Here is a 27,520-nt window from a genome sequence, read left to right on the forward strand (position 1 = left end):
ACTGGGAATAGTGTAGCGATAGAAAATTTGAAATAAAGAATTTAAAATTCCAACAGGAATGTATCCAGTGGCTAAATGACATTAAGACATTTCATTCTGTGGAATGAAAAAAGCTAGCTACATAAGGGTATGTTTGTTATTATTCCATTTCTGTGTTACTTGCATATAACTGGAAATTTGACAGGTTCACAGTAGCTTCTCAGAAACACTGGGAGTCAAAATGTACTGGGATTCATCTAGTTTGGGGGAATTCTAAAGTGCTTTCCCTTGGAGCTCCCATGCGGCACAAGGAAATGAATCCGACTAGGAACCATGAGGTTCCGGGTTTGATCCCTGGCCTCGCATGCACAGTGGGTTGAGGAGCCGCCATTACCGTGACTGTGCTGTAGTTTGCAGATGTGGCTCAGATCTGGAGTGGCTGTGGTGTAGACCAGAAGTTGTTGCTCTGATTGGACCCCTAGCCTGGGAACCTCCATATGCTAGAGGTGCGGCCCTAAAAAAGGCAAAAAAAAAAAAAAAAAATGTGCTTTCCATTACTGAGCCTGATACAGTGATTACCAGCTTGCAAGCCCCTGTCCTCAAGAGAGAGCTCGCTTTCACCCCCAGGAAGGGGTGAATACCCTGGTTCAAATCCCTTTCCAGTGGGAAGTCTGGCACCTTGGAAAAGACACTCAGCAGATGACAACTAGCACAACTCTCACACCCACTCTGTCATGCTCCCTCTGGGATCAGAGGGCTCTCAGTCAATCCACTCAGGGCAGGGTGGCTGGATTCCTGGGCCACTAGTTCAAGGTCATTATCCTTTTGGCTACCACTCCAGCCATCTCGCAGCAGGTCAGCTTGCCTGGTCGCTGGCAGGCATTGGCAAAGGAGTTACAGAGAATCCGAAGGGAAGGGAATCTTGCTGGGATCTGGTTAGAGCCTGAGGGAGCCAGAACAGCTGGGCCTGAGGAATCCGGAACTTCTGGGTGAGTTCGGGGAGGGTGAGGAGAACGCGGTGGAGGCTGCGGCAGAGCTGCGTGCAGATGCCAAGAGGGCCCCTCAGGTGGACTCGGGGCCAAAAAGGGCCAGAGCCCCAGAGCAGCGGCGCTTGCCCGGAGAGTGGCGTCCTCTGGGCTGCGGGCGGCCTGTCTGCTGTTCTTGGCGGCCCACTCGGAGTCTGGGAGTCGGAGGAGAGGCCGCGCTTGAACCCAAGCCCCACCCCCGTGTGCGCCGGAGACCAAAGCGTCCCTCCTGCGCCCAACAAAACCCAGAGACTGGGGGTCCCGCCGCCCGTACGCCTCGTCTTCCAACCCACGCCTCACGGAAGGAATGACGGACTGCGACATCTCGTTTCTCGTCATCTTTATCGAGTAGGCAAAGGAAAATTATCTGAGGACTCCGAAGACAAAGGATTTCAGTCGTGGTAAAGCAAACACAGAGCTGTTGCTGCGTTTCTCCGCGGAGCTGAGGGGCTCAGAGCAGATCTCTGGGCTCCTGGCAGCCCCGGGTCTTCAGGGCCACGGGGCTGCCACCAGCCTTGGGACGAGCGATGGCTCCGGGGGGGGGGGGGAGGTGGTGTCAGGCGACCCTCTGAGGGGTTCCCAAGGTCTGTGTTCTGGACTGCACTTGTCGGTTCCAGAAGTGGTGCCACCCGCCCAGGGAGGCTTCGGGAGGGGCGGGGCGGGGTGGGGTGGGGAGGCCCGCCCTGGGTCCCGTTGGGTGTTGGGTCGTCGGAGTCGGGTCTGGGGCAGGTGGCTCTGCGTCTCTGCGTCTCGCTGCGAGAGGCTCAGTCCTCTAGCAAAGTGTCCATTTCGCGAAGAGTCCCAACGCAAAAGCCCACAGGGACTGGAAAGCATTTCCCAGTTGAAGTCTGGGCGCCCCCAGGAGAGACCTACAGGACGGGGCAGAAAGGGAGCCGCTTGGGCGCAGAGCCCGCTGAGGTCAAGGCTGGTGGCTTCCGGAGACCCCCGCGCCTCGCATGGGGGATCCCATGCCCGAGCTCACAGCCAGGTAAGGGCTGCACCCATCCGTGGGTCTCATACCAGGAGATACAAGTACCTGTGATGGGTTTTTATGCTCTTCTGGTCTAGTGGCCGTCCTATCAGGTAGGAGGAGGTTGGATCGTAACATTAATCCTAGAAGATAATTGCATCAGAAGACCTGATACTGTTTGCACCAAAGTCAATAATCTTGGATAAAATACTCCAGGGTCAAATCTCTTCATAGATTTGGATAGATTGAATTAGGGGTGAAAACGAAAAGTGCTAGGACACCTGAAGGGAAAAAAAAAAAAAAGACTATTTGGGAGGACACTGGGTTGTAGAAAGCCCCAAATCACACTGCTAATGCTGGAACAGAGGCTGAAACCCAGGTTTCCAAGCATGGAATGCTTGTGTGGGGGAGCGGGGGCAGGGGAAGAATGCCAAAGATGTGTAATGTAAAGAAGGAACAAGGGGAGTTCCCATCGTGGCGCAGTGGTTAACGAATCTGACTAGGAACCATAAGGTTGCAGGTTCCATCCTTGGCGTTGCTCAGTGGGTTAAGGACCTGGCGTTGCCATGAACTGTGGTGTAGGTCGAAGACCCGGCTCGAATCCCCATGTTGCTGTGGCTTTGGCATAGGCCAGCGGCTAGAGCTCTGATTAGACCCCCAGCCTGGGAACCTCCATATGTCTTGAATCGGCCCTAGAAAAGACAAAAAAAAAAAAAAAAAAAAAAGAAAAAGGAGGACCGAGGCTGGTGACCTAATTCTCAAATTGGACTTTAAGAATTTCCCAGTTATGTCCTCTCCTGGTGAATTGTTCAATTCAATGAACTTCAGACTGTGTTTGCACCAGTGTCACAGCAAGAAGCTTCAGAAACTGAACTGCTTGGTTGCAGGGGGGTTCACCTCTCTCTGGATGAATGACCCACAGCAGATTATCTCCTCTCTCTAGGCCCCCTTTTCTCATCTCTGAAATGGAAGGCAAATTAAATCTCATTACAAGGCAGCTTTTGTGAATGTATTCAATAGTAAAAGTGATTATTTAGGATTATCTGAAAGAAAATTATTTGCTCAATTTTTATCATCTCCATCATTATCATCATCTTATTATTATCACCACTATCATCATGGATAGGACTATAATTTAATGAGAACTAATGTTAAAAACAGCCTTTTGAGGGGAGGTTTTTTTTCCCCCATAAATGGATTTTTTCCTTAGCATATCATATCCATAGTATATTGCATTATAATACACCTTCTTCATCTGTTTTAACCTGTTGACAAAAGCATCAGTGGCAACATTATTGATTTCTGTACCAGATATTTACCTTAGTGTGATAAATAACAGTCATTCCCAACACTCAGGAAGCATATTTTTATGTCCTTCCATGTTCCAGGTGCTGTAATGAAAATCTGGTTAAAACTTTCAGTCCTTACATCTTAGTGAGAGAGCAAATAAGCAGTCAAGAGACCTTTCAGAATACAGCCAACTCCATGAGTATTGCTGTAGCTGATTTGATAACCAGAAAAAAATGTTCTTAATGTGATGCCTCCCTTCAAAGCCAGATTTTTATTGTTCGCTTAACTCCAGGCTGGGTGTGGGGGGATGGGCGGAGAGCTTGGTAAAATAATAAATGCTAAATAACAAAATAGAAAAATCAAACAATGGACATTAGAGATGGTAGATGATTAAAAGCTCTATCTAGTTGAAAGGCTTATGGGGCAATTTAGCTGAGGTGAAAATTTAGCCAAAGATAGAATAGAAGAGCTTTGCCTGGGTGGTGGGAGGATGAGGCCATCTCAGAATTGTTTGAACAAAGACACAGCTGAAATCCAAGGAGTAGTGGCGGCACAGCAAGCTTGTGTTGTGGGAGCACCAGGAAGAAGTCATTACAGTGAGATCCAACAATGGGATTCATCTGCAGCATCAATCACCAACAAGGTGCAAAACACATGACAATACCAGGGCAAGAACAAAGAGGTATTTTGGCCCCCATAGTTGGGTGTTCAATATCTCCCTTTAGATTATCTAAAGCTCCAAAATTCAAAGAATCCTGATGCATAATAGTACCAGGACGTTCACATTAGAATTAGTCTACCCCTTTGCCTGGCAGAAATGGTCAGATCTGCATAAGCGATCTGATAGCTTCCGCGGCTTCTTTTTTCATTTCACAGGTACTACTCTTCAATAAACATTCACATGCTTGATTCCATCCCTGATCCTCTAGAACCTGACCAGAGAGAGTGTTTAAATTAATTGTACTTATTATTTTTATTTGATATTCAAGTTTTGTTTTCCTTGATCAAAGACAGCCCTTCAATCTCATACTTTTTTTTTTGTGGCATATGCTCCCAGAGTCTTTTACAGTTGCCTTGTTTTCTGGTTCAATAAACTGTCCTAGGTGCCTTTTTACTTTTCTTGCCCAGACCTGTAATCAGCCTTTTCTCCAAGGAAACTTGGTTCCTTTTACTGGGGAATGGTGTGTGAAAACCACTTTTTTTTTTTTTTTTTTTTTTTTTTAAATGGCTGTACCACAGCATATGGAAGTTTCTTGGCCAGGGATTGAATCCAAGCCACAGCTGCAACCTACATCACAGCTGTGACAAAGCTGGATCCTTTACCCCAGTGCACCAGGCTGGGGATTGAAGCCTGGCCTCCATAGTGACTTGAGTCACTGCAGTTGGATTCTTAACCTACAGAACCGCAGTTGGGAACTCCAAAACCACAAATTTTCGTTTGTTTGTTTTCTTTCTCCTTCTCTTTTTTTTTCTTTCCTTTTTTTGCTTTTTAGGACTGCATCTGTGGCATATGGAAGTTTCCAGTCTCAGGGTTGAAATGGAGCAGCAGCTGCTGGCCACAGCCATAGCCACAGTAACGTGGGATCTGAGCCTCTTCTGCAACCTACACCACAGTTCTTGGCAATGCAGAATCCTTAACCCACTGAGCGGGACCAGGAATCAAACTCTGATCCTCATGGATAGCAGTTGGGTTCGTAACCCAATAAGCCACAATGGGAACTCCTCCAAACCACAATTTTTAAATCCATGTGCACAATACTATTTTATTGATAATTGCATCTAGTCCTTTAAAGTAGACAAATTTAAGAGAGGCAAATTTTTAGAAAAATAAATCATGAATTTTTATTGGCCTTCAAGTTTAAAGCTACAGATTGTTTTGAGCATAGAGGAACTCAAGGGAAAGGCAATATAGAAATTACTAGAGATGCTTCTATGTAACAACCATGCTACAGTATAAGCTTCCATTTAAAAATTATGTAGAAAGTAGTTCCCTGGTGGCTCAGCAGGTGAAGAATCCAGCATTTTCACTGCTGTGGCTATAGTTTCTGCCTCAGTAACTCACATTCAGTCCCTGGTCTGAAAACTTCCACATTCCATGGGCATGGCCACACCCCCAAAAAAGAATCATGTAGAAAAATTAAACAATGGGAAGCAGTTGCCAAATTACATCATTGCTGTATACCCTGGAAATAATGACATAATACACTCTCAAAAATGGGATGAGGAAAATAGTATATAGAAAGAAGTATTTTTGTATCTTGAAGGACAAGTGGAGAAAACTAATAGAGGACAACTAGGAAAAGAAATTTATTATAGATAAATAAATATTAATTAAAACTATCAAACTGTCAAAAGGGCAAAAAGGTGGAGAATTCAAAGGGTTGATGAGGATTTAAGAACAGACCTCTCATCAGGACTGGTATTAATGGTGATTCTGAAAAGGAATATGGCAGTCTTGGTGGAAGTTATGTAGGCTTTTGTCCTTTGTCCCTGTGAACCACACTGCTGCTCCTGTCTCACAGAAAACATCCATTCAGGTCCACAGGGCATGTATGTAATGAAGTTCATCACGGCATTGCTTGTCATATAGGAGAGTTGGAAGCAACCATGGTATCCATCATTAGGTAAGTATTTGTATAAAATGTGGTCTTACTATAAGATCTAGTGCAACTGTTATATAAAACACATTGTACGTATAGAATTATTGACCTTAAAATCATAATGCTGAATGAATAATGAAAACAAAGAGATATAAACTTGAGTAGCATGTATATACATCAAAAACACATTCACACACCAAAGTTCTACAAATTATGATAAGTGTAGACATAATTTTTTTAATTATGAAAAATTAGAGTTGGGCAGGAGTAGAAGAGGTGATCAGAGATGAGAGAATAGAATGAAATAAAATAAATAAAACAGAAGCATGTTTTTACAAGGATGAATAATGATATTTACTAAGAACTCTATATCTTTAGTATGGACATTAAAAGGGGGGGGAGTCACTTATGAACTAGTTTCAAAAACATCATCTTGGAGTTCCCGTCGTGGTGCAGTGGTTAATGAATCCGACTAGGAACCCTGAGGTTGCAGGTTGGTCCCTGCCCTTGCTCAGTGGGTTAACAATCCAGCATTGCCGTGAGCTGTGGTGTAGGTTGCAGACGCTGCTCGGATTGGAGTGCTAGCCTGGGAACCTCCATATGCCGCGGGAGTGGCCCAAGAAATGGCAAAAAGACAAAAAACAGAAAAAACACATCATCTTGGAGTTCCCTTATGGAACAACAGGTTAAGGATCCAGCATTGTCACTGAAGTAGTTCAGGCCACTGACATGGCATGGGTTCAATCCCTGGCCCAGGAACTTCCATATGCCAAGGACGCAGCCCAAAAAAAATCTTATAATTATTCCTGGTGTGTTTACTCTTCCATATTTTCATTTCAATATTTCTTTCATAAATATTTTATTGACCTAAAATTTATGTATTTATTTATTTGCTTTTCAGGGTCACACTTGTGGCATATGGAGGTTCCCAGGTTAGGGGTCAAATCTGGGAGCTGAAGCTACAGGCCTATGCCACAGTCACAGCAATGCTGGATCCTTAACCCACTGAGCAAGACCAGGGATCAAACCTGCATCCCCATGGATACTAGCTGGGTTCGTTACCACTGAGCCACAACTGGGAATTCCACCTGAAATTTATTTTGGGTAGAGTAAGCTAGGGAGCCCCCTTTCTTTATACCTAGCAATAGATAGTTGAACTTTCCATGACTTTGACTAAATGATTTTTTCCCATTAATTTGAAAAGCTATCTCAGCATATACTAAATTCTAATATACACTTGAAATTATTTCAACAGATGCCACATTAAAATCATTAACAAAATTAGAAATATTAACAAAAAATTGCTGCAGTATGCCAAGTATTTGAAAATAAAACAGCAATACATATTTAAATATCTATGAGTTAAATAAGAACCTACCATAGAAATTATAAAATATTTTAATTGCATTATAATGAATATTCAACATAAAGCTTGGGGAATATACCTAAAATTATGCTTAGAAATATATATATTTTTTGTCTTTTTAGGGCTGCACCTGCTGCATATGGAAGTTTGCAGGCTAGGGGTCAAATTGGAGCTGTAGCTGCTGCCCTGCACCACAGCCACAGCAATGCCAGATCCAAGCCGCATCTGTGACCTATACCACAGTTCATGGTAATGCTGGACTCTTAACCCACTGAGCGAGGCCAGGGATTGAATCTGCATCCTCATGGACACTAGTCAGATTCCACTGAGCCACAATGGGAACTCCCTGCTTAGAAATATTTATCTTTGAATTAACTATTTTGAAAAAAATAATACCTTTAATATCTAATTAAGCATTTATTTCAAGAGATTAGAAAAATAAAGGAAACTAAGTCCAAAGAATATATAAGTAAAATTATAAGAATATTAATGAAGTAGAAATCAAACAGGTGTTAAAAATGATCAACATGGCCAAAATAGATAATTCCTAATAAGGCTGATCAAAAAAGTAATGGGAATTCCCTGAAAGCCTAGTAATTCAGGATTCAGTGTTGTCACTGCGGTACCTAAGGTTTGATCCTTGGTCTGGGAACTTCCATATGCCTCAGGTGTGGTCAGAAAAACAAAAGAAATGATGCAGAACAAATCAGCAATATCACAAGATCAGGAATAAAAAAGAGAACATCACTACAGATTCTATAGACAATACAGAGATCATCATATGATGGTATAAATAAGTTTATGTCAATACATTTGAAAATTTAAATAAAATAGAGGTATTCCTAGAAAAACATGATTTATCAAACAGCTGCTGATCTGGATTCTAAGAGATATTGTAAATTCTCCAGAAATTTAGGGCATGCCACTTTGATAAAGTTTTTAGGGTTCCAGCGGCCTAAGGCATGCCACAAAAGGGAAAATTATCATTTTCTTAATCTCATAGATACAAATAGGCAGAGCACTTGTGGCCCCTTTTGATTCTGAAGACAGCATAGGTCACTCTTGACAAGAGTGTGCTAAACCCTGTAGCCAGTGACTCAGAAGCCTCTGACTGTTGAACAGAAGAGAGAGCTCATGGGCAAAGGAGCTCAAGGCAGCAGGAAAAGCTAACATGCCACTTAGGCCTTTGGACCCAATATATCCAATCTGGGGCACCAAGTGACCATACAACTACAAATGCCTCTCCTAATTAGGCTTATCTTCCCACTAAGTCATAAAGTTGAGCAGCATCCATTACATGCTGCATTCAAAACTGACCTTCTACCACTTTAAATTCTGGCTGGCAGTTTACAGCACTAGATTAGTTCCCTGTGGCTTCTGTAATAAATTACCACTAACTGAGTCACTTAAAACTATAGACATTTATTCTGTCTTCATTCCGGAGGCCAGAAGTCTGAAATCGAGCTTTCAGCAGTGCTCACTCCCTCTGAAAGCTCTAGGGGAGAGACTGTTCTTTGTCTCTTGCACCTTCCGGGGCTGTCAGCATTCCTTGGCTTGTGGCTACATCACTCCAGTTTCTGACACCACGGTCTATTGCCTACTCTTTTGTCTGTGTCAAAATCTCTGCCTTTCTCCTCCGAGGGCTTTAGTCATTGGATTGGAGACACACCTGGATAGTCCAGGGCAATCTCCTCATCTCGAGACTCTTAATTTCATTATATTTGCAAAGGTTTTTATCCATATGAGGCTAATTTCACAGGTTCTGGGGATGAGGACCCAGGCTATCTTGTCTCTCTCTTTTTTTAAAATGGTCGTACCTGCAGCATATGGAAGTTCCCAGGCCAGGGACTAAATCCGAGCTGCAGCTGTGACCTACGCCACAGCTGTGGCAATGCCAGATCCTTTAACCCACTGCTCTGGGCTGGTGATTGAACACACACCTCCTCAGCAACCCGAGCCACTGCAGTCAAATTCTTTTTTTTTTTTTTTTTTCTTTTTTAGGGGCACACCTGCAGCATATGGAAGTTCCTGGGCTAAGGGTCGAATCACAACTATAGCTGCAGGTTTGCGCCATAGCCACAGCAACGGGGGATCTGAGCAGCATCTGCAACCTATGCTGCTCAAGTCAACACCAGGTCATTAACCCAGGGATCGAGGCCATGAATACTAATCAGATTCTTAACCCACTGTGCCAGAGCCAGAACTCCACGAATGTATCTTTTAGGAGGCCATCATCCAACCCACTACAGACACTATGTCATTGCTTTGTGTAAACAATTCCTTCTATGTATTTTCTTTAAAAGGAATATCAAATAACCTCAGGCAGGAAATTTTCTTTTTCTTTTTTTTCTTTTTTTGTATTTTGAGGGCCACACTCATGGCATGTAGAGATTCCCAGGCTAGGGGTCTAATTGGATCTGTTGCCTCCAGCCTATGCCAGAGCCGCAGCAACGCCTGATCCGAGCCGTGTCTGTGACCTGCATCACAGCTCATGGCAACACCAGGTCCTTAACTCACTGAGCAAGGCCAGGGATTGAACCTGCAACTTCATGGTTCCTAGTTGGATTCATTTCTGCTGCACCACGATGGGAACTCCTCAGGCAGAAAATTTTTTTTAAAGGTGACAAACACTTCTGTCTATTCCTCTAATATTCAGAATCCGGGTAGGTGACAGAAAGCACACCAGTTATTTAAATAGATAGAGTTTAAAATACTGAACTGGAAACTAGGTAGAAAGCACTCACTTACGTAATTGAAAGAGGAAATCTAACATCGCAGAGATAGCAACTGCAGGAGGAAGAGCTGGATTATTAGACTTTGAAGTGTAAAGCAGCAGGATCACTGAGCTGAAACCCAGACTGGGAAGGCAGGGGCAGTACCAGACTGGCACATTTTCTCTGAGCTCAGAGGGACTCTGGGGCTGGGACCCTGATCTTTGATGAGAGGGCAGACTGATGCTGATGTTTCGGGGGTGGGGTGGGGAGAGACAACCTAAAGCTGATTCTAAACATGTTAGGAAAAAAACCCCAGCAAACTGCATTCACCTGCTGCTATGAAAAGACTAGCTACCTCTCTAGAGGTAAAAATGCTGCTTCAGGGGAAACCAACAAGAGATCCTTAGGAAGCAGCCAGAAGAAGCCAAGTGCTTGGTCTCTCCTCCAGCCTGTCAGTCTCCCTCCAGCTTCTGCTAATGGAGAACCTACTTTGGTGCTAGTTGGCAAAGCAGAAGTGTGACTTGCAGAGACCCAGCCTCAACATCAAAATACAAGAGCACAGAAAAGTGGGTTTGGGAGTCCAGAGAAAAATATCCTAATAACAAACATATTTCCATACATCAATTTCAATAATTCCCCAGAAGGCTACTCCATATTTTCCCACAAATTGCTCTTGGCGGGAAAAAGTAGATGAGGAACTGTGCAAAAAGTAGATATCTTTATTTTACAACCTATAAACTTTTAAAACATCATTTTAATACAAATCTAGAAAATTCAAACTAATCTATATGGACAGAAAGCAGGTAGCCTGAGAGAGGGTGTACAGTGATTGTGGAGGGGGTACAAAATGGCATAAGAAAACTTGGTTGTTGATAATTGCACAAATTGTGCACCTTAAGTTATATGCTGTAAACTACACACTTTAAATGTGTGCATTAAGATATCAATCACACCCCCATGAAGCTTGGAAAAAAAATCCATGCAGTTTTCTACCTCATCTGGACTTCAAAAGCAGGAGTCAGGGCTTAAAGGGGCAGGGAGGGCAGTAGAGCTCCTAAAAACAGAAGGAGGAGGCAGAAAGGAGAATAGGAGATAGTGAGAGAAAGAAAATCAAAAAGTATCATCCAGGAGTTCCCATCATGGCTTAGTGGTAACGAACCCATCTAGTATCCATGATGATGCAGGTTCAATCCCTGGCCCCACTCAGTGGGTTAAGGATCTGGCATTGCTGTGGCTGTGGTGTAGGTCAGCAGCTGCAGCTCTGATTCGAACCCTAGCCTGGTAACTTTCATATGCCACTGGTGTGGCCCTGAAAAGACAAAAAAAAAAAAAAAAAAAGTATCATCCAGCTCCTAGAAACTTTAGATGCCTCAGATCATGGAATTTCCCCCAAAGGTGTTAAGCCAACCCTTCCCCCTTTCCACTCCCTCCACAAATATCCTCTGTCCTTCTGCACAGGGGCTTCTGCAGGCACTTCACATAAAACGACCACTCTGGAGCACAAACCCTTGAGCCTCAGTTCTTCGAAAGAGGCACCCTAACGTCCAGCTCAACAGGAACACAGAGAATCTAGAAATTCCAAGGAATCACTTTTCTATATCTGTAAGGATCACCCGGTCTAGCCCATAGGGGAGAGGAGATTACAGGACACCCAGGGACACCAAAACTAGGAGATGGGGGTCATTGGGAGCATTGTAAAGGTTAACTTCCCACTGGGTGAGGTTCTGAGCCCAGTCATTCTGAGATGAGCCTCCTGGGGAAAAATAGGCATTAAAGTCCAGGTGCTTGGGAGACAGTGAGAGTGCCAGAGAAGACTGGAGATTGGTTACACGCAGAGGGACTTTAAGGGTTCTTTTTAACATATGGAGAATAAGGGTCTGTCTCACAAATGGTAATGCTTATATTCTGTGAGATACAGAGGCTTCCATATTGTGCAAAGTTGTTTTAAGTCTCAGTACTTTGTTCCGTTTGTCTGTTAGTCTGTCCCTTCTAAGGCATTTTTATCACTGAATCTATCTTCTGTGACAGTGGACTTGAGTGTATCTGTGAGATGCAGAGACAAATGATGAGGAGAATAAGGGAGAACTGGGGCTCATTTTAAACCCATCTACCTTAATGCCATACCCCTCAAAGGCTGCAAGAGTCTTGATTTTAGGCTTGGAAAAGATGACAATGGTGCAGAGGCTCGGAGCTTTCAGGGCAGGGAATCCAGGGAGAAAAATTAGTTGGAAGAAAGAAAAAAGTGAGAGAGAAGGGTCCAAAAAATCTTGTAGAAGTACGAGGAGAACCAACTGTGATGGACATGTAAACTTGTTTGCTAGAGACATCCCCTCCAAAACGGACGGTCACCAAAATTGATTTGCAAAAGCAAAAAAGCAAAAACAAACAAAGAAAAAGCCCAGACAGTTTAGACCCGGGTCCCAGTCAGAAGATCCCCTCTGTCCACTCTCCGCAGTGTGTTCTTTACATTCCTGCAAGCAGAGGAATGGTTCTAACTAGGAAGGGACTCAGATCCTGCACCTCAGTTGCGCGACGACATCTCAGCCCCAGTGTTGGGCCTGCCTGACTCAAGTATTTGGGGAGGATTGAGAAAAGGAGAGGGACTATGACTGGTTTCAATAGGCCAACCAGTTTCAGTCTTGTTAACCTCCAGGCTGGAGGTTTAGGGCTCCATTAAGGCTGGGAAAAAAAGCGGGATAAGGAGGGGTGTCCTGCGCGGCGCCCTACCCACCACTAGGGGGCGGCAGCAGCCACGCTCTAGCGGTTTAGAGGCATTGCAGTTCAGAGGCAAACCTGGAACTTGCAGGGGCCTAAATCTATACATTTGGTCCTGAGGGGTTTGATAACGTTACCATTTTAAGTTCGGCCACCGGGAGGCGGTGCTGCTTTTCCCAAAGAAGGGAAAGTGATGGGATTCCCTCGTTGCCCAGTGGCTAAAGGACCAAGCTTTATCACTGTTGTAGTTGGGGTCACTGCTGTGGGTGGGGTCACTGCTTTGGCGGGGGTTTGATCCCGGGCGCAGGAACTTCCAAATGCCAAGGGCACCGGCAACCAAAAAAATTTTGGTTTTGTTGTGTCACCGCCCCTCCCAATCAAGATGTAATTGACATACAACATTGTGTAAGTTTACAGTGTACAATGTGTTGATTTAATACACATATATTGTGAAATGATTACCACAATAGCATTAACTAATACCTTCATCACCTCACATAATAACCGTTTGTTTGTTTGTTTTATGGGGAGAGCATTTAAGATCTGTAAGCTCTACTCTCTTCAGTTTTCAAGTTTACAATGCAATAGTGTTAACCGTAGTCACCATGCTGTACATTAGATTCCCCAGAATTTATTCATCTAACTGGAAGTTTGTGCCCTTTGATTTTTCTCCATTTCCTCCACACCCTCCCTGGCAACCTTAAATCCACTCTCTGTTTCTGAGTTCGGCTTTTTTATATCCCACATGTAAATGAGACCATATGGTATTTACCTTTTTCTGTATGACTTATTTCAGTTAGCCTAATGCCCTCAAGTTCCACCTATGTTGTTGCAAACGGCAAAGTTTCCTTCTTTCTCACGGCTGAGTGGTTTTCCATTGTCTCTGTTTGTGTGTGTGTATGTTTGTGTGTGTGTGTGTGTGTGTGTGTGCACCAAATCTTTATCTATTCATTAGTTGACTGACACTTAGATTGTCTCCATATCTTGGCTATAGGAAACAGTGCTTCAATGAATATTGGAATGCAAATATCTCGTCAAGATCCCAATTTCATTTCCTTTGGATATATATCCAGAAATGGGATCGGTGGGCCATAAGATTATTCCATTTTTAATTTTTAAGGACTCATTACATCACAATATTTTCCGTAGTGGCTGCACCAATTTACATTCCCATTAAAACTGCACATCCACATCCTCACCAACAGTTGTTATCTTTCTGATGATAACCATTTTAACAGCTGTGAAGTTATTTTGGTTTTGGTTTGCCTTTCCCTCATGATTAATGATGTTTGTACTCTTCATGTACCTGTTGGCCATTTGTATGTCTTCTTTAGGAAAACATATCTATTCAGTTCCTCTGACCGTTTTTTAATTAGATTGGGTTTGTTTTTGTTATTGTGTTATATGAGTTCTTTATGTATTTGGAAATTAATCCCTTATAAGATATATGATTTGCAAATATTTTCTTACATTTTATAGGTTACCCGTTCCTTTATTTTTATTTTTATTTTTTTTTAGGGCCACACCCTCAGCATATGGAAGTTCCCAGGCTAGGGGCTGAATTAGAGCTATAGCTGCCGGCCTAGGCCACAGCAACGCCACAGCAACACCAGATCCTAGACGCAACCTACACCACAGCTCATGGCAACGCCAGGTCCTTAACCCACTGAGCAAGGCCAGGGATCAAACCTGCATCCTCATGTATCTTAGTCAGGTTCATTACTGCTAAGCCACAATGGGAACCTCTTTGAGTTAATTTTTTTTTTTTTTTTTTTTTTGTCTTTTTTCATTACATGGGCCACTCCTGCAACACATGGAGGTTCCCAGGCTAGGGGTCGAATAGGAGCTGTAGCCGCTGGCCTACGCCAGAGCCACAGCAACTCGGGATCTGAGCCGCATCTGTGACTTACATCACAGCTCAGGGCAACGCCAGGTCCTTAACCCAATGAGCAAGGCCAGGGATCGAATCTGCAACCTCACAGTTCCTAGTCAGATTCGTTAACCACTGAGCCACGATGGGAACTCCTCGAGTTAATTTTTGAGAGTGTAAGACAAGGTCCAATTTCACTTCTCTGAATGTGGTTATCCAGTTTTCCCAACATCATTTATTGAAGAGACTATCCTTTCCTCACTGAGTATTTTTGGTTCCCTTGTCAAATATTAGTTGACCGTACATACTTGAGTTTCTTTCTGGGCTCTCAAGTCTCTTCCACTGGTCTATTTTTATGCCAGTACCATACTGTTTTGATTAGTATATCTTTGTAGTATAGTTTGAAATCAGAAAGTATTATGCCTCCAGCTTTGTTCTTCTTTCTCATGATTGCTTTGGCTATTTGAGCCTTTTATGATTTCATAAAAATTTTAGGATTTTTTTTTTGTTTCTTTGAAAAATGTCACTGAATTTGATAGGGATTGCGCTGAATCTATAGCAGGCTTTGGATAGTGTGGACACTTTAACTACATTAATTTTTCTGATCCCCATATACCAAATTTGTTGAGTTTTTCTATTCCAAAAAGATATTGTATTTTCTATTCCAAAAAGGTATTGTATTTGTATTACTTTTCTGAATCTATTGAATTACTTAATAATTTTTAATCTTTTATTCTATTAATGCAGTGTATCAAATTTTTGATTCATGTGTATTGAACTACCCTGTGTCCCAGGGATAAAACCTACTTGATCATGGTGTAAGATCATTTTAATGTGCTGTTGAATTCAGTTTGCTAGAATTTTGTTCAGAATTTTTTGCATTTGTATTCATCAGGAATACTGGCCAGTAATTTTCTTTTCTTGTAGTGTCTTCATCTGGCTTTGGTATCAGGATAATATTGACCTTGAAAAATGAGTTCAGGAATGTTCCCTTCTCTTCAATTTTTGGAAGAATTACAAAGGAGTTACATTAATTCTTTTTAAAATGCTTGGTAGAACTCTCTAGTGAAATCATTTGGTCCTGGGTTTTTCTTTGGGGGCAAGTTTTTGTTACTGATTTAATCTCCTTATTCATTAACAGACTGTCCAGATTCTATTTCTTCGTGATTCAGTTTTGAATGGATATATGTTTCTAGGAATTTTCCATTTCTTCTAGGTTATCCAGTTTGTTGGTGTTCATAGTAGATTCTCATGATCCTTTGTATTTCTGTGGTATCAGTTGCAATGTCTCTTCTTTCATTTCTGATTTTTAAAATTTGACTCTTCTCTCTTTTTTCTTAGTTTGGTTAAAAGTTTGTCAATTTTGTTTATTTATTTATTTATTTATTTAAAAAAGAACAGCTCCCAATTTCCTTGATCTTTTATATTGTTTTTCTGGTCTCTGCATTCTTTCTGCTCTGTTCTTTATTTCCTTTCTTTGCTAAATTTGGGCTTAGTTACTTCTTTTTCTAGTTCTTTAAGATGTAAAGTTGAGGATGAAGTTTCAATCCCTGGCCTCACTCGGTGGGTTAAGGATTCGGCATTGCCGTGAGCTGTGGTGTCAGTTGCAGACGTGGCTTGGATTCCGTGTTGCTGTGGCTGTGGCATAGGCCAGCAGCTACAGCTCTGATTTGACCCTTAGCCTGGGAACCTCCTTATACCACGGGCATGGCCCTAAAGACAAAAAGGAAGAAGAAGAAGAAGAGGAAGAAGAAGAGGAGGAAGAAGAAGAGGAGGAAGAAGAAGAGGAGGTGTTGGATAGAGTGTTCCATGTATATCCATTAGGTTTATTTGGTACAAAGTATAGCTCAAGTCTAATGTTTCCTCATGGATTTTTCTGTCTAGAGGATCTCTCCATGGTTGAAAGTGGAAAGGTGAAGTCCCCTACTATTACTGAATTGTAGTCTATTTCTCCCTTCACATCTGTTAGTATTTGAATTATATGTTTAGATATGTATATGTTGATTGTTTTCTCTTTCTCATGAATTGACCCCTTTATGATTATATAATAACCCTTGTTGTCTCTTGTTACCATTTTTGGCTTAATGTCTATTTTGTCTGATACAAGTATAGCTAACCTTGCTCTCTTGTTTTCCACTTGTGTGGAATATCTTTTCCCATCCTTCACTTTAACCTTCAGTATGTCCTTTAAGCTGAAGTGAGTCTCTTGTAGGCAGCCTATAGTTAGTTCTTGGTTTTGTTTTGTTTTTTAAATCCATCCAGCCACTCTATGCCTTTTAATTGAAGATTTTAATCTATTTACAAATAGAGAATTATTACTAGGTAATAGATTACTAACGCTTTTTTTTTTTTTGCTTTTTGGGGCTGCGAGTATGGTATATGAATGTTCCCTGGCTAGAGGTCAAATTAGAGCTACAGCTGCCAGAGGCATCAACATCAGATCTAAGCCAAGTCTGTGACCTACACCACAGCTCACAGCAGTGCCAGATCCTTAACCCACTGATCGAGGTGAGGGATCAAACCCAAGTCTTCATGGATACTAGTCGGGCTCATTATCATTGAGCCACAATGGGAACTTCTACTAATGCAATCTTACTGTTTTCTGGCTGTTTTGTAGTTCTCTTGTTCTTCTCTTGCTATTTTCCTTTGTGAATTGGTGATTTTCTGTAGTGGTATGCTTTGATTCACTTCTCCTTATCTTTTGTGAATCTACTGTATGTTTTTGCTTTGTGGTTACCAGGAGGCTTACATAAAACATCTTATAGATAAAACAGTATTTTTTGTGATAACCAAATAACTGATTGCATACGAAAACTAGTTTTACTACCTCTTTTAATGTTTTTGTTGTCAAAATTTACCTTTTTTTTGGGGGGGGGTCTTTTGCCTTTTCTAGGGCCACTCCTGCGGCATATGGAGGTTCCCAGGCTAGGGGTCGAATTGGAGCTGTAGCTGCCAGCCTATGCCAGAGCCACAGCAACGTGGGATCCGAGCCACGTCTGCAACCTACACCACAACTCATGGCAACGCTGGATCCTTAACCCACTGAGCAAGGCCAGGGATTAAACCCGCAACTTCATGGTTCCTAGTCAGATTCGTTAACCACTGAGCCACGATGGGAATTCCAAAATTTACCTCTTTTAATACTGTGTATTCATTAACAAACTACTGTAGCTGTAGTTTTTGTTTTGTTTTGTTTTTAATGGCCACACCCATGGCATATGGAAGTTCTTGGGCCAGGAACTGAATCCCATGCCAGCTAGGGCAACACTGAATCCTTTAATCCGCTGACCCAGGCTGGGGATGGAATCTGTGCCTCTGCAGCAACTGGAGCTGCTGCAGTCAGATTCTTAACCCACTGGGCCATGGCAAGAACTCCAAGCTATAGTTATTTTTAACATTCTTATCCTTTAACCTTTATGTTAGAGTTAAGTGATTTACACACCATCATATTACAGTATTAGAGCATTCTGGATTTGACTATATACTTACCTTTACATATGTTTTCGTGTTACTCCTTGATTTTTCACGTTTCTAGAAGTTTGGGGTCCTTGTCTTCTTTTGGGAGAGAAATGTCATGTCAGCCCTCCTAGAAATTCAAAGACCATCTCAGACTGGCTATGGACACATCTATTTCACTCTTCTTGCTCCCTCTTGTGGCGGAATTCTTAAGCTTCTCTGGATTCTGCAATAAACCTAGCCTAGGGCTGACTGATTCTCTTTTGTCTTCCCAAAGGTGGCACTCAAGATCAAGTTTGGGAGCTCGCTCTGGCTTGCAGATTGGGCAGGCATCTGCCAAAGTTTGCTCCTCTGGTCACTGCAAGACAGCGCCTCTTTGTCAGCATCTCACACAGCCTGGGAAATGATGTTCACTCACATGCTTCCACTCCCCCATCCCCCACCCCAAGAAAGATCGCAGACCAAGAGAAGATCTCTCTTGGCTTTACTGTATTGCATTGAGGGAGGGGCAATGCAGGTAAAGTCAAGCTGTTTCTTACCCCTTTGATGCATCTAGATTCATATATATATATATATATATAAGTTTAGATATATATATAATATATATATATACACGTATAGATACAGACATAGGATTAATTAATTTATTTTGCTCCAGCGCTGTGCTAGAACTTCTCTGTAAACCTGGACTTTCACAAAGGCTCTTGTCATCCAAGAGTGATTATCTAAGACAGTGTTTTCCAGGGGCTCCCAGACCACAGGCAGGAGGGGTTACAGCTGGACCATGGGCCACTGCAGGGTCCACAGCCAGGATCAAGATCCATATATATATATTACCTGATGCACAGGTGGGCAAAACTTCTCCTTGGTATATGATGCTGGATCCCACAGCTCCCATAAAGCTTTGTCTGTGAATAGATGCTGAACTAATATTGTTGACATGACAGACATACACAACAGATACCTTACTACACCATGACGCTGGTGTCACTTTTATGAAAACTCATTTTGTACCAGTCATCCTAGCAATGTCTGCTCGGAGAGATGAAACGAAAGAATAGACGGAAAAAATCTTGGTAAAGTTGAGCAGAAAAAAACAAGAGCCAGGAATGACTTCTGCAGGTATGGCCACTGCTGACCATTTTAGCTAAAGGTGACCTAAAGGAAGGGATGAAAATAATATTGAAATAAGACCTAATCAGAGTTCCCCTGTAGTGCAGCAGGTTAAGGATCTGGCATTGTCACTGCTGTGACTCAGGTTGCTGCTATGGCCCTGACCTAGGAACTTCCACATACTGCAGGTGTGGCCAAATAAATAAATTTAATGTAATCTAGGAAGAGCAAGAAATGAAATTTTAATACATTTATTCCTTGTATTATTTTTTACATTATAAAGATTCATTCATTCAAAAATATTTATTAATCATCTACTATATGCAAGACACTATTCTGGGCACTTCAAATACGTAAGTGAACAAAAAGTGTATCTGTCTTCATGGAGCTTATATTTAATGATAGCACATGCTTGGTGTAAAACATTTAGAAAACATTGAACCTTGTAAGGAGGAAAAGATAAACAACCTGTTACTTCACCATCAAAAAACAGTAAGTTTTAATATTGTGATGCCTTTTTTTTTTTTCCTGGCTTTTTTTAGGGCCACACCCACAGCATACAGAAGTTTCTGGGTTAGAGGTTGAAGCGGAGCTACAGCTACCAGCCTATGCCACAGCCATAGCAACACAGGATCCAAGCCAGGTCTGTGACCTACACCACAGCTCACACCAATGCCAGATCCTTAACCCACTGAGCGAGGCCAGGGATCGAACCTGTGTCCACATGGAGACTAGTCTGGTTCGTGACCACTGAGCCACAATGGGAACTCCTGACACATTCTTTAATTCATTTTTTTTGTTTTGCCTATACTCACACATTTACAAAGTTTTAAATTTGGGGATTTTATTGTACTCTTGATTTACATAATGCTATACAATTTTTGAAAGGATATGAAACTGTCAAGCCCCCTTCATGAAAGTTGCTAAATGGCTTTCCAGAAATTCTGTTAGCCATCAGTCTGAGAGTTAGTATAGGCTTAAAGTCAATAGGACTTCATAATACATTGATTAAATATATGTGTGTGAGAGAAAAGTGGGAGAAAAAAGAAAAGGAACACTTCTCAGATTTATGACTTTTTCTACTAATGAACAGATGTAGGTCTCAATAGTCAAGAATAAAATTTCTTTCTTTTTTTTTTTTTTTTTTTTGGTCTTTTGTCTTTTGTCTTTTTAGGGCCACATCTACAACATATGGAGGTTTCCAGGCTAGGGGTCTAATCAGAGCTGTAGCTGCCAGCCTATGCCAGAGCCATAGCAATGCCAGATCTGAGCCACATCTTCGACCTACACCACAGCTCACGGCAATGTCGGATCCTTAACCTACTGATGGAGGCCAGGGATCGAACCCACAACCTCATGGTTCCTAGTTGGATTTGTTTCCGCTGTGCCACAACGGGAGCTCCAAGAATAAAATTTCAAGAAAAGGAATACATTTGATGTACAGAAGATGTGGTTTTGAGACACTCTATGGGCATCCTAACAGAGCAGCCAGCCTAGAGCTGAACGGTGATGTTCTGATGTTTGAGCTAGAGATGTAGGTCTGGATTATATATTAAGCAAGGCCAAGGGTGAGCTCACCTAGCTGGGATGAGTGGAATAAGAAGATAGAAGTTGAGCTCCAGGGAACTTGTACCATCAAATGACTTGGCCTTGGACTTCCTAGTCTGGGGGAACCTGGGATGGTTGGGATGTTTCTGGGATAGTCTAGAGTTTTCATCTACTCTGTCATTCACTTAAGATGGCTCTAGAATTCCCTGATTGGGTTATCCCTTGGGTTCATCCATAATCAAATTGGTTTATGGTATCAGAAGTAAAGCATACATTTTCTGTTTACTTCTTCCCCCCTCCTCCTTCCCCACTCACTCATATATTCATTGAATTTAGCTTGGATTTTTTTCCATATAAGAATTTTGAATCATGCTAGGAAAGCATGAGGGAAAACTATGCCCTGGAAGTTTAGTAACAGCACTGCAAAGTCTCAAAATGATGTGTAAAATAAAACTTTAGGAGTCCTAGCTATGGAATAGAAAACTCATATTTTGGTATCCTGACTTTCAGAAGTCAAATGAGTCATTCTTTAAAAAGAGTTTAATTTAAAAACACATTTCAAGAAACATTTGTTGAATGTCTGCTGTGAACCAACCACTATGCTAGGCTCATGATGCAAAGATGAATAAGACCAAGACAAGAGCTGGAGCCAGAGGAGGCAGGAGGCCCATCTGAATTAAGACTTCATATACTTGGAGTTCCCACTGTGGCTCAGCAATAATGAACCCCATTAGTATCCATGAGGATGTGGGGTTCAATCCCTGTCCTTCATCAGTGGGTTAAGGATCTGTGTTGTAGTTGCAGATATGGCTTGGATCCTGCATTTCTGTGGCTGTGCTGTGGCTGTGCTGTGGCTGTGACTAGCAGCTACAGCTCCGATTCAACCTCTAGACTGGGATGCTGCACCTGTGGCCTGAAAAAGACCAAAAAAAACCAAAAAAAAACCTGCATATACTTGAAAGGCCTCAGACACAGAGCTACAGAGCTGCAGTGACAGGAATGAAAGATGGTAATTCTACAGCTTTAACTTTTTGTCCTTGTTTAGCACTATTTCTTTTTAAAAATTCTGTCATTTTTTTTTGAAAAGCATAACTATATTACATTATAATTTAATTTGTAAAAAGCAGAAATTTGTTAATTCAAAATTTTTAAATAGGCTACAATTTTTGGAAATTTATTTCAGGTTTTCTTGATGTTTTAATGTACCAAGAACCTCCAAAAATGAATGTGGCTGTGCCCTGTTGACCTCTGAGAGACCACAGATGAGACGTAGTTTCAGGCCTCAAGAAACTTCCAATCTAAGGGGAGAGAGAGAGACACATTAACAGGCTTTTGGAGTTCCCATTGTGGCGCAGCGGAAATGAATCTGACTAGTATCCATGGGGACGGAGGTTCCATCCCTGGCCTTGCTCAATGGGTTAAGTAAGGATCTGGCGTTGCCATGAGCTGTGGTGTAGGTCAAAGGCACGGCTCGAACCCCAAGTTGCTGTGTCTGTGGAGTAGGCCAGGAGCTGTAGCTCCGATTCGACCCCTAGCCTGGGAACTTCCATATGCCTCAGGTGCAGCCCTGAAAAAAAAAAAAAGGTTATTTTCAGTATTATGTGAACCTGAACCTCCATGCATGAATCTTTCAAGACTAACCAGTAGCAATAACAAACAACATCTGGCCAGAAACAGATACTAAATTGAAGTACTTAGTACTGAGGGGGGAAATGCCAAATTTTACCACTCCGTTTACTTTTCAATTTTCAATTAATCACATGTCCCTATCATTTTCTTTCAATAAAGTTCCAAAATCTGCTGAAAGTTATTTTGCCTCTTCTAACTAACGTCATCTTATGAAATGAGATCATGAGTTTTTTTTATATTTCAGGGAAAGACAAAATTATTTGGTTGGAAGTCTAACCAAATGAAGGGTCTGCACTAAGACCATCCCAGGTCTCCTCCCTGCTACAGGTTACAAATATACTGTTCACGTAACACAATCCTCAGTGTCTCTTTACACCTACTATAATGGTTTTGTTTGTTTGTTTTTCTATCTTTTTTTACTGACATCAACTTCAGGACTCATTTGCCTGATCTTCAGAGGAAAAAACAAGCAAACAGAGCAGTCTGCATCCTAGAAGAGCATGCTCACAGAATTTAACCATGCCGACCCCCAAGCTATAGAACTGTGAAAAATAATTATCTATTGTGCTTATTAAAAAAAAAAAAAGCAAGTAGGAGTTTAAAAGATTCCGAAGAACCCAGTGAACAAACAAGAAAATGCTATCTTTGTCAATAAAAAGAAGACTCTGTGCTCTAAAATTTACACAAAAGGGAGTACCTCTCGGTGATGCAAGACAGAGTTTCACACTAAACCCACCTGCCCTCACGCTAGCTCAGTGATTTTTCACTTAGACTTGAAAACTCTTATTTATCATTATCACAGTCACCCAGCCTGGGCATGGGCACTACTTCCTCTTTAACTCTGCCCGGCTCAAGTAAGGACAAAATAGTGATGGCCAACATAGACATCTGTGGAATACTTAAAGAATCTTCTGTGATAACACCTCAGAAATGAACGCGTGTAATCCAAACAGTATTACCAAAGAAGGGATCCCAATGTGGATTAAGAACTTAGAGCCTAGGATTAAAGGAGAACAGGAAGTAGATTTGTTCTCAAAGGGAAAGAAGTCAATCTTTGGATCATCTCTATTTCTGACATTGGATACAGTTACTCCGGTTACCAGCGTCCCTAGCTGCCTGCCAAAAGCAAAAGTCAGTCCTTTATGGAGGAAGATAAAATCATCCTAGGCTTCAAATTATTTCTAAAAAATGTTACACGTGAGCGCGGGCGTCCCAGTGGGGGTGTGTGGCAGGGGGTTCTGCGCCGGGCACCAGCACCCCAGCCCCTTCCATCAGGGGTTTGGCTTAGGGTCACCCCTGGCGGGCCATTCTGGAAGCTTGAAGAACAGCGCGCGCCCGGACCGCCCCGGGACTGCAGAGGTCCGCTAGGCAGGCACGAAGATGGCAGCAGCGTCGGTCTCCGAGACTTCGGCTTCTCAATTCTCGAACATCTTAGCAGAACCATCAAAGTCTAGCGGAAGTATGGTTCGCCATTCCTCATCTCCGTATGTAGTATATATCCACCGGATAAACCTTTCCTTAATAGTGATCTACGACGCTCCCCAAATAAGCCTACATTTGCCTATTCGGAAAGCAACAGCAGAGTATAAATGTTTGTATTTGGCAGCTATATTTTCGGCTTTGAAGAATATTCAAGATAAAATTCGATGTTTAGAACTTGAGAGGATTCAGGCAGAAGAAAGTGTGAAAACTTTGTCTAAAGAAACAATCGAATATAAGAAAGTACTGGATGAACAAATACAAGAAAGGGAGAATTCAAAGAATGAGGAATCGAAGCACAATCAAGAACTGACATCTCAGTTGTTAGCTGCAGAAAATAAATGTAATCTTTTAGAAAAACAATTGGAATACATGCGTAATATGGTAAAGCATGCAGAAATGGAGAGGACGTCTGTATTAGAGAAACAGGTTTCCCTAGAAAGAGAACGGCAACATGATCAAACACATGTTCAAAACCAGCTTGAAAAATTGGATCTTCTTGAACAGGAGTATAACAAGCTTACCACAATGCAAGCCCTTGCAGAAAAAAAAATGCAAGAGTTGGAAGCCAAACTCCATGAAGAAGAACAGGAAAAGAAACGTATGCAGGCTAAGGCAGCCCAGTTGCAGACTGGCCTAGAAACGAATGGACTTATCTTTGAAAATAAGGCAACTTCATGTGTCCCCAATGCAAAAAGAATTTTAAAAAAGTCAAAACCGCCAGAAAAGAAAGGTGCTAGGAACTGTTTTGCTGCACAACCACATTATAGATTATGCTTGGGTAATATGCCATTTGTAGCCGGGAAGTTCACCAGCCCCAGCCATGCTGTGGCAGCCAATGTTCAGCATGTCTTGCATCTAATGAAGCAACACAGTAAAGTCTTGTGCAATGATCGAGTAAACAACAGCGTTCCTTTGGCAAAGCAAGTGCCTTCAAGAGGTGGGAAAAGCAAGAAGTCAGCAATGCCTCCCTCCTCCAGCAGCATTAATGAAGAACTCTCAGAAGTCTTACAGACCTTACAAGATGAATTTGGGCAGATGAGCTTTGACCACCAGCAGCTTGCAAAACTTATCCAAGAATCACCAACTGTTGAACTGAAAGCAACCTAGAGTGCGAACTGGAGGCATTAGTGGGAAGGATGGAGGCAAAAGCCAATCAGATAACTAAAGTTCGCAAATCTCAAGTCCAGCTGGAGAAACAGAAGATAAAGAAGCAAAAGAGGGAGTTAAGAACCACCAAAAAGACTCTTGATGAAGAAGGAAATAGCAGCAGCCGTTCTTCTGCAACCACTGGGACCACAAATAAGAAGGACTTTGCCAACCGAGACCTGGAGAAAAAAGCAGGAAAAATCTTCAGTTATTGAAGGACGTGAAAACTATACAGAATTCATTACAAAACAGTAATTTGTGTTGGGATTACTGAGTGGTATCAGGTCATTTTTTATTCACATAATCTGTACCCCATCAATCAAATGCTGACAGTTTACTTTCCAGGTCTCATACCCTCTTTTGTCAGAATTAATTAATAGCAGTTGTTAAGGGGCCAATGCTTCATTACATGGGCTTCTTGTGTTAGGTATCACAATTAAATGTTAAACCATCTAGGAAACCAGGGGAGTTTTAAAGGCTGAGAAGCCACACATACTCTGTTTCTTTGAGATGAATTTGCTGTACTCAAATGTTGCACTTTGTAAACAAATTAGCAATTTTTTAATTTGCGGGTGCGATCTTTTTTAAATAGTTCTATATATCTAAGTAAAATTAGGTTTAAATTATCAAAACATGAGGCTGTCCCATAGGCAGTGTTTGAAAAGTCTCATTTCTAAATCTTCTGGCATGAATCGCCCATTTCCCCTTTTCAATACAACCATTAAAATACACCTTGCTTCAACTATTGATGGAAGTTTTCTATATTTAAATATTTATACATATTTAAGAGGATTGTTTTGTTTTGCTTTGTGAAATTTCAGACATTGATCAATATTAAATACACTTGTAATGATGTTAATCCTTTTTTTTTAAAAAGCAAAGAATTCATTTTAAGTCAGTTAACTGAAAAGACAGCATTTTTAAAGCTAAACAGATTGTTAATGAAATAAGTGAGGTTTTGGAATGAAAAGAATAGGGGTATTGTAAACATTTGTATTTTTAAATAATACCTGTGTAATCATGCTATTCGCTTCAAGGCATTATGGTTTTTAATCTTAAAACTTGGAAGAATTCCTTGGATATTTACTTTTATTGGTGTACAGTGTGAGTGCAGTATTAATTGTACACATGCAGTTGTCATTGTTAATAATGTAAATCATAATTTTGAATAGATCAAGACTTTAACTTTTATAAATCTACCGCTGAAATCAATAAAGCAGCTTTTTGAAGGAAAAAATGTTACATGTAATATCCAGTATTCTGTAAAAATAATTAAGAAATACAGAGATAAAACGACATGATGAAAATTCAAGAGAAGCAACAAAGAAACACAGAGTCTCAGATAAGGAGACAAAGGCTATAAAATCAGCACTCAAGAAGTTCCCATAGTGGCGTAGTGGTTAATGAATTCGGCTAGGAACCATGAGGTTGTGGGTTTGTTCCTTGGCCTTGCTCAGAGGGTTAAGGATCTGGTGTTGCCGTGAGCCGTGGTGTAGGTTGCAGATGCGGCTCGGATCCCACATTGCTGTGGCTCTGGCATAGGCTGGTGGCTACAGCTCCGATTGGACCCCTAGCCTGGGAACCTCCATATGCCGGGGGAGTGGCCCTAGAAAAGGCAAAAAGACAAAAAAAAAAAAAAAAAAAAAAAAAATCGGCACTCAATATGTACAAGAAAATTGAAGACAAGATTGAGAAACTCACTAGAGAATTTGAAATAACAAAAAGGTAAAAAGAACTAAAATATATAGTAGCCAAATTAAGAACTCAGTAAATAATTTAACAGAAGATTAGACAGAGCTGAAGAATCAGTGAACTGCAAGATTAGAAAATGCCCATATGAAAGCATGTAGAAAAGGCAAGATATGGAAAATATAGAAGAAATAAAAAAGACATAGAGAATTCAGCTAGACTTTGCCTGTGCTCCTGGGCACCTCTGAGTTGCTGGTTTCTCTGCCCACAAATCTGGGATATATAAGCCAAAATAAAACCCAAGGAACGTATCATTAAGTTGTTCCTCAGTTTCTGAGGTTCTTAGTCTTTCTTTCTTTCAGATTCTCTCTACATTTGTTTTTATTTATTGCATTTTTTTTTAAAGGGCTGTACCTGAGGAATATGGAGTTTCCCTGGATAGGGGCTGTATGTATGTGTCAGCATACAGCCACAGCCACAGCAACACAGGATCCAAGCAGCATCTGAAACCTACACCACAGTTCACGGCAACGCTGGATCCTTAACCTACTGAGCAACACCAGGGATCCTCATGGATGCTAGTCAGGGGCTTCATAACCCACTGAGCCATGAGGGGAACTCCCTATTTTTTTTTTAATACTGATTTTTATTTTTTCCATTGTAGCTGGTTTACAATGTTCTGTCAATTTTCTACTGTATAGCAAGGTGACCCAGTCACACATACATGTATACATTCTTGTTTCTCATATTATCATGCTCCGTCATAAGTGACTAGATATAGTTCCCAGTGCTACACAGCAGGATCTCATTGCTTATCCATTCCTAAAGCAACCTATGTTTTTTGTTTGTTTGTTTGTTTGTTTGTTTTTTGCTTTTTAGGGCCACGCCCACAGTATATGGTGGTTCCCAGGCTAGGGATCTGTTTGTT

The 27,520-nt window shown here is 41.6% G+C and overlaps 1 protein-coding gene and 1 pseudogene across 6 annotated transcripts; both read left to right on the forward strand.

Moving 5' to 3' along the window:
- Positions 1 to 976: 976 nt before the first annotated feature.
- LOC106508151 (uncharacterized) lies at positions 977 to 26,140 on the forward strand. Of its 6 annotated transcripts, none has more exons than XR_014831245.1 (4): positions 977 to 1,405; positions 1,802 to 1,992; positions 5,802 to 5,888; positions 22,711 to 26,140. XR_014831245.1 is itself a non-coding variant. In XM_085002213.1 (3 exons), the coding sequence occupies exons 1-3, from the start codon at positions 1,026 to 1,028 to the stop codon at positions 22,790 to 22,792; spliced, it is 549 nt and encodes a 182-aa protein (XP_084858339.1). In that variant the 5' UTR covers positions 977 to 1,025; the 3' UTR covers positions 22,793 to 26,140. The 6 variants fall into 6 exon arrangements, 2 of the variants coding, with proteins under 2 accessions (XP_084858339.1, XP_084858337.1); XR_014831242.1 differs by having other exon boundaries at positions 1,818 to 1,992; XR_014831244.1 differs by having other exon boundaries at positions 1,825 to 1,992.
- LOC146395526 (centrosomal protein of 57 kDa pseudogene) lies at positions 23,521 to 25,177 on the forward strand (annotated as a pseudogene).
- Positions 26,141 to 27,520: the final 1,380 nt, after the last annotated feature.

The sequence above is a fragment of the Sus scrofa genome, chromosome 16 (genome assembly GCF_054392235.1).
Source record: "Sus scrofa isolate SSC_HxYL_T2T_F1_AM1 chromosome 16, Sscrofa_HxYL_maternal_Yorkshire_Landrace_v2.0, whole genome shotgun sequence".
In the NCBI taxonomy this organism is placed as follows: domain Eukaryota; kingdom Metazoa; phylum Chordata; class Mammalia; order Artiodactyla; family Suidae; genus Sus; species Sus scrofa.